Below are 19,901 nucleotides of genomic sequence, written 5' to 3'. Positions count from 1 at the left end.
GCTGGAGACACTGGTCTAACCGAGGGGACAGAGAGAGGCTGGAGACACTGGTCTAACCGAGGGGACAGAGACAGAGACAGGCTGGAGACACTGGTCTAACGGAGGGGACAGAGACAGGCTGGAGACACTGGTCTAACCGAGGGGACAGAGACAGGCTGGAGACACTGGTCTAACCGAGGGGACAGAGACAGGCTGGAGACACTGGTCTAACCGAGGGGACAGAGACAGGCTGGAGACACTGGTCTAACCGAGGGGACAGAGACAGGCTGGAGACACTGGTCTAACCGAGGGGACAGAGACAGGCTGGAGACACTGGTCTAACCGAGGGGACAGAGACAGGCTGGAGACACTGGTCTAACCGAGGGGACAGAGACAGAGACAGGCTGGAGACACTGGTCTAACCGAGGGGACAGAGACAGGCTGGAGACACTGGTCTAACCGAGGGGACAGAGACAGAGACAGGCTGGAGACACTGGTCTAACCGAGGGGACAGAGACAGGCTGGAGACACTGGTCTAACCGAGGGGACAGAGACAGGCTGGAGACACTGGTCTAACCGAGGGGACAGAGACAGAGACAGGCTGGAGACACTGGTCTAACCGAGGGGACAGAGACAGGCTGGAGACACTGGTCTAACCGAGGGGACAGAGACAGAGACAGGCTGGAGACACTGGTCTAACCGAGGGGACAGAGACAGAGACAGGCTGGAGACACTGGTCTAACCGAGGGGACAGAGACAGAGACAGGCTGGAGACACTGGTCTAACCGAGGGGACAGAGACAGGCTGGAGACACTGGTCTAACCGAGGGGACAGGGACAGGCTGGAGACACTGGTCTAACCGAGGGGACAGGGACAGGCTGGAGACACTGGTCTAACCGGGGGGACAGGGACAGGCTGGAGACACTGGTCTAACCGAGGGACAGGGACAGAGACAGGCTGGAGACACTGGTCTAACCGAGGGGACAGAGACAGAGACAGGCTGGAGACACTGGTCTAACCGAGGGGACAGAGACAGGCTGGAGACACTGGTCTAACCGAGGGGACAGAGACAGGCTGGAGACACTGGTCTAACCGAGGGGACAGAGACAGGCTGGAGACACTGGTCTAACCGAGGGACAGAGACAGAGACAGGCTGGAGACACTGGTCTAACCGAGGGGACAGGGACAGGCTGGAGACACTGGTCTAACCGAGGGGACAGAGACAGGCTGGAACACTGGTCTAACCGAGGGGACAGAGACAGGCTGGAGACACTGGTCTAACCGAGGGGACAGAGACAGGCTGGAGACACTGGTCTAACCGAGGGACAGAGACAGAGACAGGCTGGAGACACTGGTCTAACCGAGGGGACAGAGACAGGCTGGAGACACTGGTCTAACCGAGGGGACAGAGACAGGCTGGAGACACTGGTCTAACCGAGGGGACAGAGACAGGCTGGAGACACTGGTCTAACCGAGGGGACAGAGACAGGCTGGAGACACTGGTCTAACCGAGGGGACAGAGACAGAGACAGGCTGGAGACACTGGTCTAACCGAGGGGACAGAGACAGAGACAGGCTGGAGACACTGGTCTAACCGAGGGGACAGAGACAGGCTGGAGACACTGGTCTAACCGAGGGGACAGAGACAGAGACAGGCTGGAGACACTGGTCTAACCGAGGGGACAGAGACAGGCTGGAGACACTGGTCTAACCGAGGGACAGGGACAGAGACAGGCTGGAGACACTGGTCTAACCGAGGGACAGGGACAGAGACAGGCTGGAGACACTGGTCTAACCGAGGGGACAGAGACAGGCTGGAGACACTGGTCTAACCGAGGGGACAGAGACAGGCTGGAGACACTGGTCTAACCGAGGGGACAGAGACAGGCTGGAGACACTGGTCTAACCGAGGGGACAGAGACAGGCTGGAGACACTGGTCTAACCGAGGGGACAGAGACAGAGACAGGCTGGAGACACTGGTCTAACCGAGGGGACAGGGACAGAGACAGGCTGGAGACACTGGTCTAACCGAGGGGACAGAGACAGGCTGGAGACACTGGTCTAACCGAGGGGACAGAGACAGGCTGGAGACACTGGTCTAACCGAGGGACAGAGACAGAGACAGGCTGGAGACACTGGTCTAACCGAGGGGACAGAGACAGGCTGGAGACACTGGTCTAACCGAGGGGACAGGGACAGAGACAGGCTGGAGACACTGGTCTAACCGGGGGACGGGACAGAGACAGGCTGGAGACACTGGTCTAACCCGAGGGGACAGAGACAGGCTGGAGACACTGGTCTAACCGAGGGGACAGAGACAGGCTGGAGACACTGGTCTAACCGAGGGACAGGGACAGGCTGGAGACACTGGTCTAACCGAGGGGACAGAGACAGAGACAGGCTGGAGACACTGGTCTAACCCGAGGGGACAGGGACAGAGACAGGCTGGAGACACTGGTCTAACCGAGGGGCAGAGACAGAGACAGGCTGGAGACACTGGTCTAACCGGGGGGACGAGACAGAGACAGGCTGGAGACACTGGTCTAACCGAGGGGACAGAGACAGGCTGGAGACACTGGTCTAACCGAGGGGACAGAGACAGGCTGGAGACACTGGTCTAACCGAGGGGACAGACAGGCTGGAGACACTGGTCTAACCGAGGGGACAGGGACAGGCTGGAGACACTGGTCTAACCGAGGGGACAGAGACAGGCTGGAGACACTGGTCTAACCCGAGGGGACAGAGACAGGCTGGAGACACTGGTCTAACCGAGGGGACAGAGACAGGCTGGAGACACTGGTCTAACCGAGGGGACAGAGACAGGCTGGAGACACTGGTCTAACCCGAGGGGACAGAGACAGGCTGGAGACACTGGTCTAACCGAGGGACAGAGACAGGCTGGAGACACTGGTCTAACCGAGGGGACAGAGACAGGCTGGAGACACTGGTCTAACCGAGGGGACAGAGACAGAGACAGGCTGGAGACACTGGTCTAACCGAGGGGACAGAGACAGGCTGGAGACACTGGTCTAACCGAGGGGACAGAGACAGGCTGGAGACACTGGTCTAACCGAGGGGACAGGGACAGGCTGGAGACACTGGTCTAACCGAGGGGACAGAGACAGGCTGGAGACACTGGTCTAACCGAGGGGACAGGGACAGGCTGGAGACACTGGTCTAACCGAGGGGACAGAGACAGGCTGGAGACACTGGTCTAACCGAGGGGACAGAGACAGGCTGGAGACACTGGTCTAACCGAGGGGACAGAGACAGGCTGGAGACACTGGTCTAACCGAGGGGACAGAGACAGGCTGGAGACACTGGTCTAACCGAGGGGACAGAGACAGGCTGGAGACACTGGTCTAACCGAGGGGACAGAGACAGGCTGGAGACACTGGTCTAACCGAGGGGACAGAGACAGGCTGGAGACACTGGTCTAACCGAGGGGACAGAGACAGGCTGGAGACACTGGTCTAACCGAGGGGACAGAGACAGGCTGGAGACACTGGTCTAACCGAGGGGACAGAGACAGGCTGGAGACACTGGTCTAACCGAGGGGACAGAGACAGGCTGGAGACACTGGTCTAACCGAGGGGACAGAGACAGGCTGGAGACACTGGTCTAACCGAGGGGACAGAGACAGGCTGGAGACACTGGTCTAACCGAGGGGACAGAGACAGAGACAGGCTGGAGACACTGGTCTAACCGAGGGGACAGAGACAGACTGGAGACACTGGTCTAACCGAGGGGACAGAGACAGGCTGGAGACACTGGTCTAACCGAGGGGACAGAGACAGGCTGGAGACACTGGTCTAACCGAGGGGACAGAGACAGGCTGGAGACACTGGTCTAACCGAGGGGACAGAGACAGGCTGGAGACACTGGTCTAACCGAGGGGACAGAGACAGGCTGGAGACACTGGTCTAACCGAGGGGACAGGGACAGAGACAGGCTGGAGACACTGGTCTAACCGAGGGGACAGGGACAGGGACAGGCTGGAGACACTGGTCTAACCGAGGGGACAGAGACAGCCTGGAGACACTGGTCTAACCGAGGGGACAGAGACAGGGACAGGCTGGAGACACTGGTCTAACCGAGGGGACAGAGACAGGCTGGAGACACTGGTCTAACCGAGGGGACAGAGACAGGCTGGAGACACTGGTCTAACCGAGGGGACAGAGACAGAGACAGGCTGGAGACACTGGTCTAACCGAGGGACAGAGACAGAGACAGGCTGGAGACACTGGTCTAACCGAGGGGACAGAGACAGGCTGGAGACACTGGTCTAACCGAGGGGACAGAGACAGAGACAGGCTGGAGACACTGGTCTAACCGAGGGGACAGAGACAGAGACAGGCTGGAGACACTGGTCTAACCGAGGGGACAGAGACAGAGACACTGGTCTAACCGAGGGGACAGAGACAGGCTGGAGACACTGGTCTAACCCGAGGGGACAGAGACAGGCTGGAGACACTGGTCTAACCGAGGGGACAGAGACAGGACAGGCTGGAGACACTGGTCTAACCGAGGGACAGAGACAGGCTGGAGACACTGGTCTAACCGAGGGGACAGAGACAGAGACAGGCTGGAGACACTGGTCTAACCGAGGGGACAGAGACAGAGACAGGCTGGAGACACTGGTCTAACCGAGGGGACAGAGACAGGCTGGAGACACTGGTCTAACCGAGGAGACAGAGACAGGCTGGAGACACTGGTCTAACCGAGGGGACAGAGACAGAGACAGGCTGGAGACACTGGTCTAACCGAGGGGACAGAGACAGGCTGGAGACACTGGTCTAACCGAGGGGACAGAGACAGAGACAGGCTGGAGACACTGGTCTAACCGAGGGGACAGAGACAGGCTGGAGACACTGGTCTAACCGAGGGGACAGAGACAGAGACAGGCTGGAGACACTGGTCTAACCGAGGGGACAGAGACAGGCTGGAGACACTGGTCTAACCGAGGGGACAGAGACAGGCTGGAGACACTGGTCTAACCGAGGGGACAGAGACAGGCTGGAGACACTGGTCTAACCGAGGGGACAGGGACAGGCTGGAGACACTGGTCTAACCGAGGGGACAGAGACAGAGACAGGCTGGAGACACTGGTCTAACCGAGGGGACAGGGACAGAGACAGGCTGGAGACACTGGTCTAACCGAGGGGACAGAGACAGGCTGGAGACACTGGTCTAACCGAGGGGACAGAGACAGGCTGGAGACACTGGTCTAACCGAGGGGACAGAGACAGGCTGGAGACACTGGTCTAACCGAGGGGACAGAGACAGGCTGGAGACACTGGTCTAACCGAGGGGACAGAGACAGGCTGGAGACACTGGTCTAACCGAGGGGACAGAGACAGGCTGGAGACACTGGTCTAACCGAGGGGACAGAGACAGGCTGGAGACACTGGTCTAACCGAGGGGACAGAGACAGAGACAGGCTGGAGACACTGGTCTAACCGAGGGGACAGAGACAGGCTGGAGACACTGGTCTAACCGAGGGGACAGAGACAGGCTGGAGACACTGGTCTAACCGAGGGGACAGAGACAGAGACAGGCTGGAGACACTGGTCTAACCGAGGGGACAGAGACAGAGACAGGCTGGAGACACTGGTCTAACCGAGGGGACAGAGACAGGCTGGAGACACTGGTCTAACCGAGGGGACAGAGACAGGCTGGAGACACTGGTCTAACCGAGGGGACAGAGACAGGCTGGAGACACTGGTCTAACCGAGGGGACAGAGACAGAGACAGACTGGAGACACTGGTCTAACCGAGGGGACAGAGACAGGCTGGAGACACTGGTCTAACCGAGGGGACAGGGACAGGCTGGAGACACTGGTCTAACCGAGGGGACAGAGACAGAGACAGGTTGGAGACACTGGTCTAACCGAGGGGACAGAGACAGAAAGCTGGAGACACTGGTCTAACCGAGGGGACAGAGACAGGCTGGAGACACTGGTCTAACCGAGGGGACAGAGACAGGCTGGAGACACTGGTCTAACCGAGGGGACAGAGACAGGCTGGAGACACTGGTCTAACCGAGGGGACAGAGACAGGCTGGAGACACTGGTCTAACCGAGGGGACAGAGACAGAGACAGGCTGGAGACACTGGTCTAACCGAGGGGACAGAGACAGAGACAGGCTGGAGACACTGGTCTAACCGAGGGGACAGGGACAGGCTGGAGACACTGGTCTAACCGAGGGGACAGAGACAGAGACAGGCTGGAGACACTGGTCTCACCGAGGGGACAGGGACAGAGACAGGCTGGAGACACTGGTCTAACCGAGGGGACAGAGACAGGCTGGAGACACTGGTCTAACCGAGGGGACAGAGACAGGCTGGAGACACTGGTCTAACCGAGGGGACAGAGACAGGCTGGAGACACTGGTCTAACCGAGGGGACAGAGACAGAACAGCTGGAGACACTGGTCTAACCGAGGGGACAGAGACAGAGACAGGCTGGAGACACTGGTCTAACGGAGGGGACAGAGACAGGCTGGAGACACTGGTCTAACCGAGGGGACAGAGACAGGCTGGAGACACTGGTCTAACCGAGGGGACAGAGACAGGCTGGAGACACTGGTCTAACCGAGGGGACAGAGACAGGCTGGAGACACTGGTCTAACCGAGGGGACAGAGACAGGCTGGAGACACTGGTCTAACCGAGGGGACAGAGACAGGCTGGAGACACTGGTCTAACCGAGGGGACAGAGACAGGCTGGAGACACTGGTCTAACCGAGGGGACAGAGACAGGCTGGAGACACTGGTCTAACCGAGGGGACAGAGACAGGCTGGAGACACTGGTCTAACCGAGGGGACAGAGACAGAGACAGGCTGGAGACACTGGTCTAACCGAGGGGACAGAGACAGGCTGGAGACACTGGTCTAACCGAGGGGACAGAGACAGGCTGGAGACACTGGTCTAACCGAGGGGACAGAGACAGAGACAGGCTGGAGACACTGGTCTAACCGAGGGGACAGAGACAGGCTGGAGACACTGGTCTAACCGAGGGGACAGAGACAGGCTGGAGACACTGGTCTAACCGAGGGGACAGAGACAGAGACAGGCTGGAGACACTGGTCTAACCGAGGGGACAGAGACAGAGACAGGCTGGAGACACTGGTCTAACCGAGGGGACAGAGACAGAGACAGGCTGGAGACACTGGTCTAACCGAGGGGACAGAGACAGGCTGGAGACACTGGTCTAACCGAGGGGACAGGGACAGGCTGGAGACACTGGTCTAACCGAGGGGACAGGGACAGGCTGGAGACACTGGTCTAACCGAGGGGACAGAGACAGAGACAGGCTGGAGACACTGGTCTAACCGAGGGGACAGAGACAGAGACAGGCTGGAGACACTGGTCTAACCGAGGGGACAGAGACAGAGACAGGCTGGAGACACTGGTCTAACCGAGGGGACAGAGACAGGCTGGAGACACTGGTCTAACCGAGGGGACAGAGACAGGCTGGAGACACTGGTCTAACCGAGGGGACAGAGACAGGCTGGAGACACTGGTCTAACCGAGGGGACAGAGACAGAGACAGGCTGGAGACACTGGTCTAACCGAGGGGACAGGGACAGGCTGGAGACACTGGTCTAACCGAGGGGACAGAGACAGGCTGGAGACACTGGTCTAACCGAGGGGACAGAGACAGAGACAGGCTGGAGACACTGGTCTAACCGAGGGGACAGAGACAGAGACAGGCTGGAGACACTGGTCTAACCGAGGGGACAGAGACAGGCTGGAGACACTGGTCTAACCGAGGGGACAGAGACAGAGACAGGCTGGAGACACTGGTCTAACCGAGGGGACAGAGACAGAGACAGGCTGGAGACACTGGTCTAACCGAGGGGACAGAGACAGGCTGGAGACGCTGGTCTAACCGAGGGGACAGAGACAGGCTGGAGACACTGGTCTAACCGAGGGGACAGAGACAGAGCTGGAGACACTGGTCTAACCGAGGGGACAGAGACAGAGACAGGCTGGAGACACTGGTCTAACCGAGGGGACAGAGACAGAGACACTGGTCTAACCGAGGGGACAGAGACAGGCTGGAGACACTGGTCTAACCGAGGGGACAGAGACAGGCTGGAGACACTGGTCTAACCGAGGGGACAGAGACAGGCTGGAGACACTGGTCTAACCGAGGGGACAGAGACAGAGACAGGCTGGAGACACTGGTCTAACCGAGGGGACAGAGACAGAGACAGGCTGGAGACACTGGTCTAACCGAGGGGACAGGGACAGGCTGGAGACACTGGTCTAACCGAGGGGACAGAGACAGGCTGGAGACACTGGTCTAACCGAGGGGACAGAGACAGAGACACTGTGACAGTCTCACTACCCAGAAAGACCAGAGCAACTCCACTTCCAGACTCCACCAGGGACGGGTAAAAATCACCCAACACGAAACACCATCGAGACCAACGCATCAAAACGCCATCGAGACCAACGCATCAAAACGCCATCGAGACCAACGCATCAAAACACCATCGAGACCAACGCATCAAAACACCATCAACGCATCAAAACGCCATCGAGATCAACGCATCAAAACACCATCCAACGCATCAAAACACCATCGAGACCAACGTATCAAAACGCCATCGAGATCAACGCATCAAAACACCATCAACGCATCAAAACACCATCGAGACCAACGCATCAAAACGCCATCGAGACCAACGCATCAAAACACCATCAACGCATCAAAACACCATCGAGATCAACGCATCAAAACACCATCGAGATCAACGCATCAAAACACCATCAACGCATCAAAACGCCATCGAGATCAACGCATCAAAACACCATCAACGCATCAAAACACCATCGAGATCAACGCATCAAAAACACCATCAACGCATCAAAACACCATCGAGACCAACGCATCAAAACACCATCGAGACCAACGTATCAAAACACCATCGAGCCCAACGCATCAAAACACCATCGAGACCAACGCATCAAAACACCATCGAGACCAACGCATCAAAACACCATCAAGATCAACGCATCAAAACGCCATCGAGATCAACGCATCAAAACACCATCGAGATCAACGCATCAAAACACCATCGAGATCAACGCATCAAAACACCATCGAGATCAACGCATCAAAACACCATCGAGACCAACGCATCAAAACGCCATCAACGCATCAAAACACCATCAACGCATCAAAACACCATCAACGCATCAAAACACCATCAACGCATCAAAACGCCATCGAGATCAACGCATCAAAACACCATCAACGCATCAAAACGCCATCGAGACCAACGCATCAAAACGCCATCGAGACCAACGCATCAAAACGCCATCGAGACCAACGCATCAAAACACCATCGAGACCAACGCATCAAAACGCCATCGAGACCAACGCATCAAAACGCCATCGAGACCAACGCATCAAAACGCCATCGAGACCAACGCATCAAAACGCCATCGAGACCAACGCATCAAAACGCCATCGAGACCAACGCATCAAAACGCCATCGAGACCAACGCATCAAAACACCATCGAGACCAACGCATCAAAACGCCATCGAGACCAACGCATCAAAACGCCATCGAGACCAACGCATCAAAACACCATCGAGACCAACGTATCAAAACACCATCAACGCATCAAAACACCATCGAGATCAACGCATCAAAACACCATCGAGATCAACGCATCAAAACACCATCGAGACCAACGCATCAAAACACCATCGAGATCAACGCATCAAAACACCATCGAGATCAACGTATCAAAACACCATCAACGCATCAAAACACCATCGAGACCAACGTTGTAAATTGATGTGGTCATTCACCGGTCGTTTTGGTGTGAATACATTTTCTGAACATCACGCGCCGATGTAAAATGCTGTTTTTGGATATAAATATGAACTTTATCGAACAAAACATACATGTATTGTATAACATGATGTCCTAGGAGTGTCATCTGATGAAGATCATCAAAGGTTAGTGATGCATTTAGCTGCGGTTTTGGGTTTTATTGACACATGTCCTTGCTTGGAAAATGGCTGTGTGATTATTTTTGTCTACAGTGGGGGGAAAAAGTATTTGATCCCCTGCTGATTTTGTACGTTTGCCCACTGACAAAGAAATGATCAGTCTATAATTTTAATGGTAGGTTTATTTGAACAGTGAGAGACAGAATAACTACAACAAAAATCCAGAAAAACGCATGTCAAAAATGTTATAAAATGATTTGCATTTTAATGAGGGAAATAAGTATTTGACCCCCTCTGCAAAACATGACTTAGTACTTGGTGGCAAAACCCTTGTTGGCAATCACAGAGGTCAGATGTTTCTTGTAGTTGGCCACCAGGTTTGCACACACCTCAGGAGGGATTTTGTCCCACTCCTCTTTGCAGATCTTCTCCAAGTCATTAAGGTTTCGAGGTTGACGTTTGGCAACTCGAACCTTCAGCTCCCTCCACAGATTTTCTATGGGATGAAGGTCTGGAGACTGGCTAGGCCACTCCAGGACCTTAATGTGCTTCTTCTTGAGCCACTCCTTTGTTGCCTTGGCCGTGTGTTTTGGGTCATTGTCATGCTGGAATACCCATCCACGACCCATTTTCAATGCCCTGGCTGAGGGAAGGAGGTTCTCACCCAAGATTTGGCGGTACATCGTCCCTTTGATGCGGTGAAGTTGTCCTGTCCCCTTAGCAGAAAAACACCCCCAAAGCATAATGTTTCCATCTCCATGTTTGACGGTGGAGATGGTGTTCTTGTGGTCATAGGCAGCATTCCTCCTCCTCCAAACACGGCGAGTTGAGTTGATGTCAAAGAGCTCCATTTTGGTCTCATCTGACCACAACACTTTCACCAGTTGTCCTCTGAATCATTCAGATGTTCATTAGCAAACTTCAGACGGGCATGTATATGTATTATTGAGCAAGGGGACCTTGCGGGCGCTGCAGGATTTCAGTCCTTCACGGCGTAGTGTGTTACCAATTGTTTTCTTGGTGACTATGGTCCCAGCTGCCTTGAGATCATTGACAAGATCCTCCCGTGTAGTTCTGGGCTGATTCCTCACCGTTCTCATGATCATTGCAACCCCACGAGGTGAGATCTTGCATGGAGCCCCAGGCCGAGGGATATTGACAGTTCTTTTGTGTTTCTTCCATTTGCGAATAATCGCACCAAATGTTTTCACCTTCTCACCAAGCTGCTTGGCGATGGTCTTGTAGCCCATTCCAGCCTTGTGTAGGTCTACAATCTTGTCCCTGACATCCTTGGAGAGCTCTTTGGTCTTGGCCATGGTGGAGAGTTTGGAATCTGATTGATTGATTGCTTCTGTGGACAGGTGTCTTTTATACAGGTAACAAGCTGTGGTTAGGAGCACTCCCTTTAAGAGTGTGCTCCTAATCTCAGCTCGTTACCTGTATAAAAGACACCTGGGAGCCAGAAATCTTTGATTGAGAGGGGGTGAAATACTTATTTCCCTCATTAAAATGCAAATCAATTTATAACATTTCTGGCATGTGTTTTTCTGGATATTTTTGTTGTTATTCTGTCTCTCACTGTTCAAATAAACCTACCATTAAAATTATAGACTGATCCTTTCTTTGTCAGTGGGCAAACGTACAAAATCTGTGTAACTGTGTAGGTTCCGTCCCTCTCTTCGCCCCAACCCGGGCTCGAACCAGGGACCCTCTGCACACATCAACAACTGACACCCCACGAAGCATCGTTACCCATCGCGCCACAAAAGCCGCGGCTCTTGCAACGCAAGGGGAACAACCCTACTTCAAGGTCTCAGAGCGAGTGACGTCACCCGATTGAAACGCTATTAGCGCGCACCACCGCTAAACTAACTAGCCATTTCACATCGGTTACATCAGCAGGGGGATCAAATACTTTCCCCCCCCCCCCCACTGTATGTACTCTCCTAACATAATCTAATGTTTTGTTTTCGCTGTAAAACCTTTTTGAAATCGGACAATGTGGTTACATCAAGGAGAAGTGTATCTTTAAAATGGTGTAAAATAGTTGTATGTTTGAGAAAATTGAATTATGACATTTTATATTTCCCGCCGTGATATTTCACTGGCTGCGTCCCGCAGGTGGGACGCTAGGTAGCCCATAGAAGTTAACAACAAAATAGTATTTCCATTGACGGCCTACCCTGGTCAAACCGGGAATTTGTGCACCGCCCTGTGGGACTCCCAATCACGACCGGATGTGATACAGCATTGTGTACATTTCTGTAACAGCACTTTGAGATATCAGCTGATGTATCAAAAATGGCTATATAAATACATTTGATTTGATAGGCATGGTCTAAAGTTACCGGGAGAATAAGCACACTATCAAGTCAAGTTCAGTTTATAAATGAGGGTCCAGAGGGAATCGTAGCTTTCTGGACAGAGAGGAGATCTCGCCTTTTCCACCAGATATTGGTTCAGGTATCAATACACTGTCATATTAAAGGAATGATCCCCTGGGCCTTTTTCTGTTAGACAATTAGTTTACGCTTCTTGCTTATCCAGTCACTTTAGCTGGCTAGCTGGTTAGCGTTTTAGTTGGCTAGCTGGTTAGCGTTTTAGTTGGCTAGCTGGTTAGCGTTTTAGCTGGCTAGCTGGTTGGCGTTTTAGCTGGCTAGCTGGTTAGCGTTTTAGCTGGCTAGCTGGTTAGCGTTTTAGTTGGCTAGCTGGTTAGCGTTTTAGCTGGCTAGCTGGTTAGCGTTTTAGCTGGCTAGCTGGTTAGCGTTTTAGCTGGCTAGCTGGTTAGCGTTTTAGCTGGCTAGCTGGTTAGCGTTTTAGCTGGCTAGCTGGTTAGCGTTTTAGCTGGCTAGCTGGTTAGCGTTTTAGCTGGCTAGCTGGTTAGCGTTTTAGTTGGCTAGCTGGTTAGCGTTTTAGCTGGTTAGCGTTTTAGCTGGCTAGCTGGTTAGCGTTTTAGTTGGCTAGCTGGTTAGCGTTTTAGCTGGCTAGTTGGTTAGCGTTTTAGCTGGCTAGCGTTTTAGCTGGTTAGCGTTTTAGCTGGCTAGCTGGTTAGCGTTTTAGCTGGCTAGCTGGTTAGCGTTTTAGCTGGCTAGCTGGTTAGCGTATTAGCTGGTTAGCGTTTTTAGCTGGCTAGCTGGTTAGCGTTTTAGCTGGTTAGCGTTTTAGCTGGCTAGCTGGTTAGCGTTTAGTTGGCTAGCTGGTTAGCGTTTTAGCTGGCTAGCTGGTTAGCGTTTTAGCTGGCTAGCTGGTTAGCGTTTTAGCTGGCTAGCGTTTTAGCTGGTTAGCGTTTTAGCTGGCTAGCTGGTTAGCGTTTTAGCTGGTTAGCGTTTTAGCTGGCTAGCGTTTTAGCTGGTTAGCGTTTTAGCTGGCTAGCTGGTTAGCGTTTTAGCTGGCTAGCTGGTTGAGCGTATTAGCTGGTTAGCGTTTTTAGCTGGCTAGCTGGTTAGCGTTTTAGCTGGTTAGCGTTTTATCTGGCTAGCTGGTTAGCGTTTTAGTTGGCTAGCTGGTTAGCGTTTTAGCTGGCTAGCTGGTTAGCGTTTTAGCTGGCTAGCTGGTTAGCGTTTTAGCTGGCTAGCGTTTTAGCTGGTTAGCGTTTGAGCTGGCTAGCTGGTTAGCGTATTAGCTGGTTAGCGTTTTTAGCTGGCTAGCTGGTTAGCGTTTTAGCTGGTTAGCGTTTTAAGCTGGCTAGCTGGTTAGCGTTTTTAGCTGGCTAGCTGGTTAGCGTTTTTAGCTGGCTAGCTGGTTAGCGTTTTTAGCTGGCTAACGACATGGATGCTAACTACAGTAGACAACGTGATCAGACAACTTGTCAGTTAGCTAACTAGCACCTCTCTCCGTCGAGATACAGATTAGCTGGGACCTCTGAACTACACCGATTACAAAAAAAAAAACGTTAAAAACGAGTATCATGTAACGGTTAGGGGTCCCCCTCCCCCACTTTCCACCCCGGCCTTCCTTACGTGTTGTCCTGGTTAAAATTGGCGAAGAGGAGCTGGCTACAGCCGGTCTCCCCGCTCTGACTAGCCAAGTTCATGGGCCCGGCACCATCTAATCAAGCCTTGTGAGAAAGCAGCAGTCGGGTAGGTTGTGGATGATAATAATAATAATAATAACTGGGTAAGAATAAAGTTAGCCTGTATTCATGGAGACATCTCGCTCTTCCTCTTGGTTCCAACGGTTCTTCTTGTTGTTTTTGTCAGTCGCCGTTGCCTCCCCCACCTCCAGTCTCTCTGCGCATGTGCGGTGACAGTTTTTTTTTTTTTTTTACGACAGTTTTTTTTAAAGGGACCGTATTACCATTTCAAAAGGTTTGGTTTACGGCTGTGAATGGGGATGGAAAAAGATAAATCGACGTGTGGTAAATGACAATCACTTTAAAATGGGCAACGTCTCAAAAAAAAAATCTATAATTTAAAGATTTTAATGAACTAACCCCAAGATAAACCAGAGCCTGTCGTTTCCAATGGGAACAGATTAATCACAGTGGGCAGAGATTTCCGTTAGGAAGCACACTTCCGGTCACTGCGCTTCCTCTCATCACCATATTTGGTAGTGAGTGGAAACGCCAACCGTATGCTTCATATTTACACATCCGGTGAAATATCTGTCTGACTTGTTCTGTGGTCGTGGCTATACTATTGATATTATTGATATTATGCCGTACTTGTCACCAGGAGATGGCGCAGTCTGACAACATACATTTTCATAATTTTTAGACACTGGCACAACTGCGGTATTTTATAATGTAATGTAATGTAATGTACTAAAATCAAATTGTATTTGTCACATGCCTTGAATACAACAGGTGTAGTAGACCTTACTTCAGTGAAATGCTGAATACAACAGGTGTAGTAGACCTTACCTGTGAAATGCTGAATACAACAGGTGTAGTAGACCTCACAGTGAAATGCTGAATACAACAGGTGTAGTAGACCTTACAGTGAAATGCTGAATACAACAGGTGTAGTAGACCTCACAGTGAAATGCTGAATACAACAGGTGTAGTAGACCTTACAGTGAAATGCTGAATACAACAGGTGTAGTAGACCTCACAGTGAAATGCTGAATACAACAGGTGTAGTAGACCTCACAGTGAAATGCTGAATACAACAGGTGTAGTAGACCTCACAGTGAAATGCTGAATACAACAGGTGTAGTAGACCTCACAGTGAAATGCTGAATACAACAGGTGTAGTAGACCTCACAGTGAAATGCTGAATACAACAGGTGTAGTAGACCTCACAGTGAAATGCTGAATACAACAGGTGTAGTAGACCTTACAGTGAAATGCTGAATACAACAGGTGTAGTAGACCTCACAGTGAAATGCTGAATACAACAGGTGTAGTAGACCTCACAGTGAAATGCTGAATACAACAGGTGTAGTAGACCTCACAGTGAAATGCTGAATACAACAGGTGTAGTAGACCTCACAGTGAAATGCTGAATACAACAGGTGTAGTAGACCTCACAGTGAAATGCTGAATACAACAGGTGTAGTAGACCCAACTTGACAGCCTTAATTCTAAAATGTATTAAATAGTTTTTTCCCCCTCCTCATCAATCTAGACACAATACCCCATAATGACAAAGCAAAAACAGGTTTTTAGAATTTTTAGGCAAATGTATTAAAAATTAAAAACATTTACATAACATTTACATAAGTATTCAGACCCTTTACTCGGTACTTTGTTGAAGCAGCTTTGGCAGCGATTACAGCCTCGAGTCTTCTTGGGTGTGACGCTACAAGCTCGGCACACCTGTATTTGGGGAGTTTCTCCCATTCCTCTCTGCAGATCCTCTCAAGCTCTGTCAGGTTGGACGAGGAACGTTGCTGCACAGCTATTTTCAGGTCTCTCCAGAGATTTTCGATCAGGTTCAAGTCCGGGCTCTGGCTGGGCCACTCAAGGACATTCAGAGACTTGTCCTGAAGCCACTCCTGCGTTGTCTTGGCTGTGTGCTTAAGGTCGTTGTCCTGTTGGAAGGTGAACCTTCGCCCCAGTCTGAGGTTCTGGATCAGGTTTTCATCAAGGATTTCTCTGTACTTTTCTCCGTTCATCTTTCCCTCGATCCTGACTAGTCTCCCAGTCCCTGTCGCTGAAAAACATCCCCACAGCATGATGCTGCCACCACCATGCTTCACCGTAGGGATGGTGCCAGGTTTCCTCCAGACATGATGCTTGGCATTCAGGCCAAAAGAGTTCAATCTTGGTTTCATCAGACCAGACAATCTTGTTTCTCATGGTCTGAGAGTCTTTAGGTGCCTTTTGGCAAACTCCAAGCGAGCTGTCATGTGCCTTTTACTGAGGAGTGGTTTCCGTCTGGCCACTCTACCATAAAAGCCTGATTGGTGGAGTGCTGCAGAGATGGTTGTCCTTCTGGAAGGTTCTCCCATCTCCACAGAGGAACTCTGGTGCTCTGTCAGAGTGACCATCAGGTCCCCCGATTGCTCAGTTTGTCCGGGCGGCCAGCTCTAGGAAGAGTCTTGGTGGTTCCAATCTTCTTCCATTTAAAGAATGATGGAGGCCACTTTGTTCTTGGGGACCTTCAATGCTGCAGAAATGTTTTGTTACCCTTCCCCAGATCTGTGCCTCGACACAATCCTGTCTCTGAGCTCTACGGACAATTCCTTCGACCTCATGGCTTGGTTTTTGCTCCGACGTACGCTGTCAACTGTTGGAATTTACCACAAGTGGACTCCAAGTTGTAGAAACATCTCAAGGCTGATCAATGGAAACAGGATGCACCTGAGTTCAATTTCGAGTCTCATAGCAAAGGGTCTGAATACTTATGTAAATAAGGTGTCTGTTTTTTATTTTTAATTAACAAATTTGCTAAAAATTTCAACAACAAAAAACGTTTTTCTCTGTCATTATGGGGTGTTGCGTGTAGATTGCTGAGGATTTTATATAATCCATTTTAGAATAAGGCTGTAACGTAACAAAATGTGGAAAAAAAGTCAAGGGTGTGAAGGAGTGTGAATGTACGCGTGTGCCTTTCACAACAATCCAGAGTTAAAAAGTTATACAAACTAGAGAAATAAAAAATACACATGGTTAGCAGATGTTATTGGTCACATGGTTAGCAGATGTTATTGGTCACATGGTCAGCAGGTGTTATTGGTCACATGGTTAGCAGATGTTATTGGTCACATGGTTAGCAGATGTTATTGGTCCATACACATGGTTAGCAGATGTTATTGGTCACATGGTTAGCAGATGTTATTGGTCACATGGTTAGCAGATGTTATTGGTCGCATGGTTAGCAGATGTTATTGGTCGCATGGTTAGCAGATGTTATTGGTCACATGGTTAGCAGATGTTATTGGTCCATACACATGGTTAGCAGATGTTATTGGTCACATGGTTAGCAGATGTTATTGGTCACATGGTTAGCAGATGTTATTGGTCACATGGTTAGCAGATGTTATTGGTCACATGGTTAGCAAGTGTTATTGGTCACATGGTTAGCAGATGTTATTGGTCACATGGTTAGCAGATGTTATTGGTCACATGGTTAGCAGATGTTATTGGTCACATGGTTAGCAGGTGTTATTGGTCCATACACATGGTCAGCAGATGTTATTGGTCACATGGTTAGCAGGTGTTATTGGTCCATACACATGGTCAGCAGATGTTATTGGTCACATGGTTAGCAGGTGTTATTGGTCACATGGTTAGCAGATGTTATTGGTCACATGGTTAGCAGATGTTATTGGTCACATGGTTAGCAGATGTTATTGGTCACATGGTTAGCAGATGTTATTGGTCACATGGTTAGCAGATGTTATTGGTCACATGGTTAGCAGATGTTATTGGTCACATGGTTAGCAGATGTTATTGGTCACATGGTTAGCAGGTGTTATTGGTCACATGGTCAGCAGATGTTATTGGTCCATACACATGGTTAGCAGGTGTTATTGGTCACATGGTTAGCAGATGTTATTGGTCACATGGTTAGCAGGTGTTATTGGTCACATGGTTAGCAGATGTTATTGGTCACATGGTTAGCAGATGTTATTGGTCACATGGTTAGCAGATGTTATTGGTCACATGGTTAGCAGATGTTATTGGTCACATGGTTAGCAGATGTTATTGGTCACATGGTTAGCAGATGTTATTGGTCACATGGTTAGCAGATGTTATTGGTCACATGGTTAGCAGATGTTATTGGTCCATACACATGGTTAGCAGATGTTATTGGTCACATGGTTAGCAGATGTTATTGGTCACATGGTTAGCAGGTGTTATTGGTCACATGGTTAGCAGATGTTATTGGTCACATGGTTAGCAGATGTTATTGGTCACATGGTTAGCAGATGTTATTGGTCACATGGTTTGCAGATGTTATTGGTCACATGGTTAGCAGATGTTATTGGTCACATGGTTAGCAGATGTTATTGGTCACATGGTTAGCAGGTGTTATTGGTCACATGGTCAGCAGATGTTATTGGTCCATACACATGGTTAGCAGGTGTTATTGGTCACATGGTTAGCAGATGTTATTGGTCACATGGTTAGCAGATGTTATTGGTCACATGGTCAGCAGATGTTATTGGTCACATGGTTAGCAGATGTTATTGGTCACATGGTTAGCAGATGTTATTGGTCACATGGTTAGCAGATGTTATTGGTCACATGGTTAGCAGATGTTATTGGTCACATGGTTAGCAGATGTTATTGGTCACATGGTTAGCAGATGTTATTGGTCACATGGTTAGCAGATGTTATTGGTCACATGGTTAGCAGATGTTATTGGTCACATGGTTAGCAGATGTTATTGGTCACATGGTTAGCAGATGTTATTGGTCACATGGTTAGCAGATGTTATTGGTCACATGGTTAGCAGGTGTTATTGGTCACATGGTCAGCAGATGTTATTGGTCCATACACATGGTTAGCAGGTGTTATTGGTCACATGGTTAGCAGATGTTATTGGTCACATGGTTAGCAGGTGTTATTGGTCACATGGTTAGCAGATGTTATTGGTCACATGGTTAGCAGATGTTATTGGTCACATGGTTAGCAGATGTTATTGGTCACATGGTTAGCAGATGTTATTGGTCACATGGTTAGCAGATGTTATTGGTCACATGGTTAGCAGATGTTATTGGTCACATGGTTAGCAGATGTTATTGGTCACATGGTTAGCAGATGTTATTGGTCCATACACATGGTTAGCAGATGTTATTGGTCACATGGTTAGCAGATGTTATTGGTCACATGGTTAGCAGGTGTTATTGGTCACATGGTTAGCAGATGTTATTGGTCACATGGTTAGCAGATGTTATTGGTCACATGGTTAGCAGATGTTATTGGTCACATGGTTTGCAGATGTTATTGGTCACATGGTTAGCAGATGTTATTGGTCACATGGTTAGCAGATGTTATTGGTCACATGGTTAGCAGGTGTTATTGGTCACATGGTCAGCAGATGTTATTGGTCCATACACATGGTTAGCAGGTGTTATTGGTCACATGGTTAGCAGATGTTATTGGTCACATGGTTAGCAGATGTTATTGGTCACATGGTCAGCAGATGTTATTGGTCACATGGTTAGCAGATGTTATTGGTCACATGGTTAGCAGATGTTATTGGTCACATGGTTAGCAGATGTTATTGGTCACATGGTTAGCAGATGTTATTGGTCACATGGTTAGCAGATGTTATTGGTCACATGGTTAGCAGATGTTATTGGTCACATGGTTAGCAGGTGTTATTGGTCACATGGTTAGCAGATGTTATTGGTCGCATGGTTAGCAGATGTTATTGGTCACATGGTCAGCAGATGTTATTGGTCACATGGTTAGCAGATGTTATTGGTCACATGGTTAGCAGATGTTATTGGTCACATGGTCAGCAGATGTTATTGGTCACATGGTTAGCAGATGTTATTGGTCAAATGGTTAGCAGATGTTATTGGTCGCATGGTTAGCAGATGTTATTGG

The 19,901-nt window shown here is 50.3% G+C and overlaps 1 protein-coding gene across 1 annotated transcript in view; it reads right to left on the bottom strand.

Moving 5' to 3' along the window:
* wipi2 (WD repeat domain, phosphoinositide interacting 2) overlaps positions 1-14,207 on the bottom strand; it is a 70,663-nt gene extending 56,456 nt beyond the window's left edge. The window contains exon 1 of the mRNA XM_045712090.1: positions 13,915-14,207. Within this exon, the coding sequence (XP_045568046.1) occupies positions 13,915-13,988 (74 nt within the window). The 5' untranslated portion in view covers positions 13,989-14,207. The remainder of the gene's footprint in view (positions 1-13,914) is intronic.
* Between the last annotated feature and the right edge of the window lie 5,694 nt (positions 14,208-19,901).

The sequence above is a fragment of the Salmo salar genome, unplaced genomic scaffold (genome assembly GCF_905237065.1).
Source record: "Salmo salar unplaced genomic scaffold, Ssal_v3.1, whole genome shotgun sequence".
Lineage (NCBI taxonomy): Eukaryota > Metazoa > Chordata > Actinopteri > Salmoniformes > Salmonidae > Salmo > Salmo salar.
Note: the sequence above shows the minus strand (reverse complement) of the source record. Positions and strands in the feature narration are given on the sequence as shown.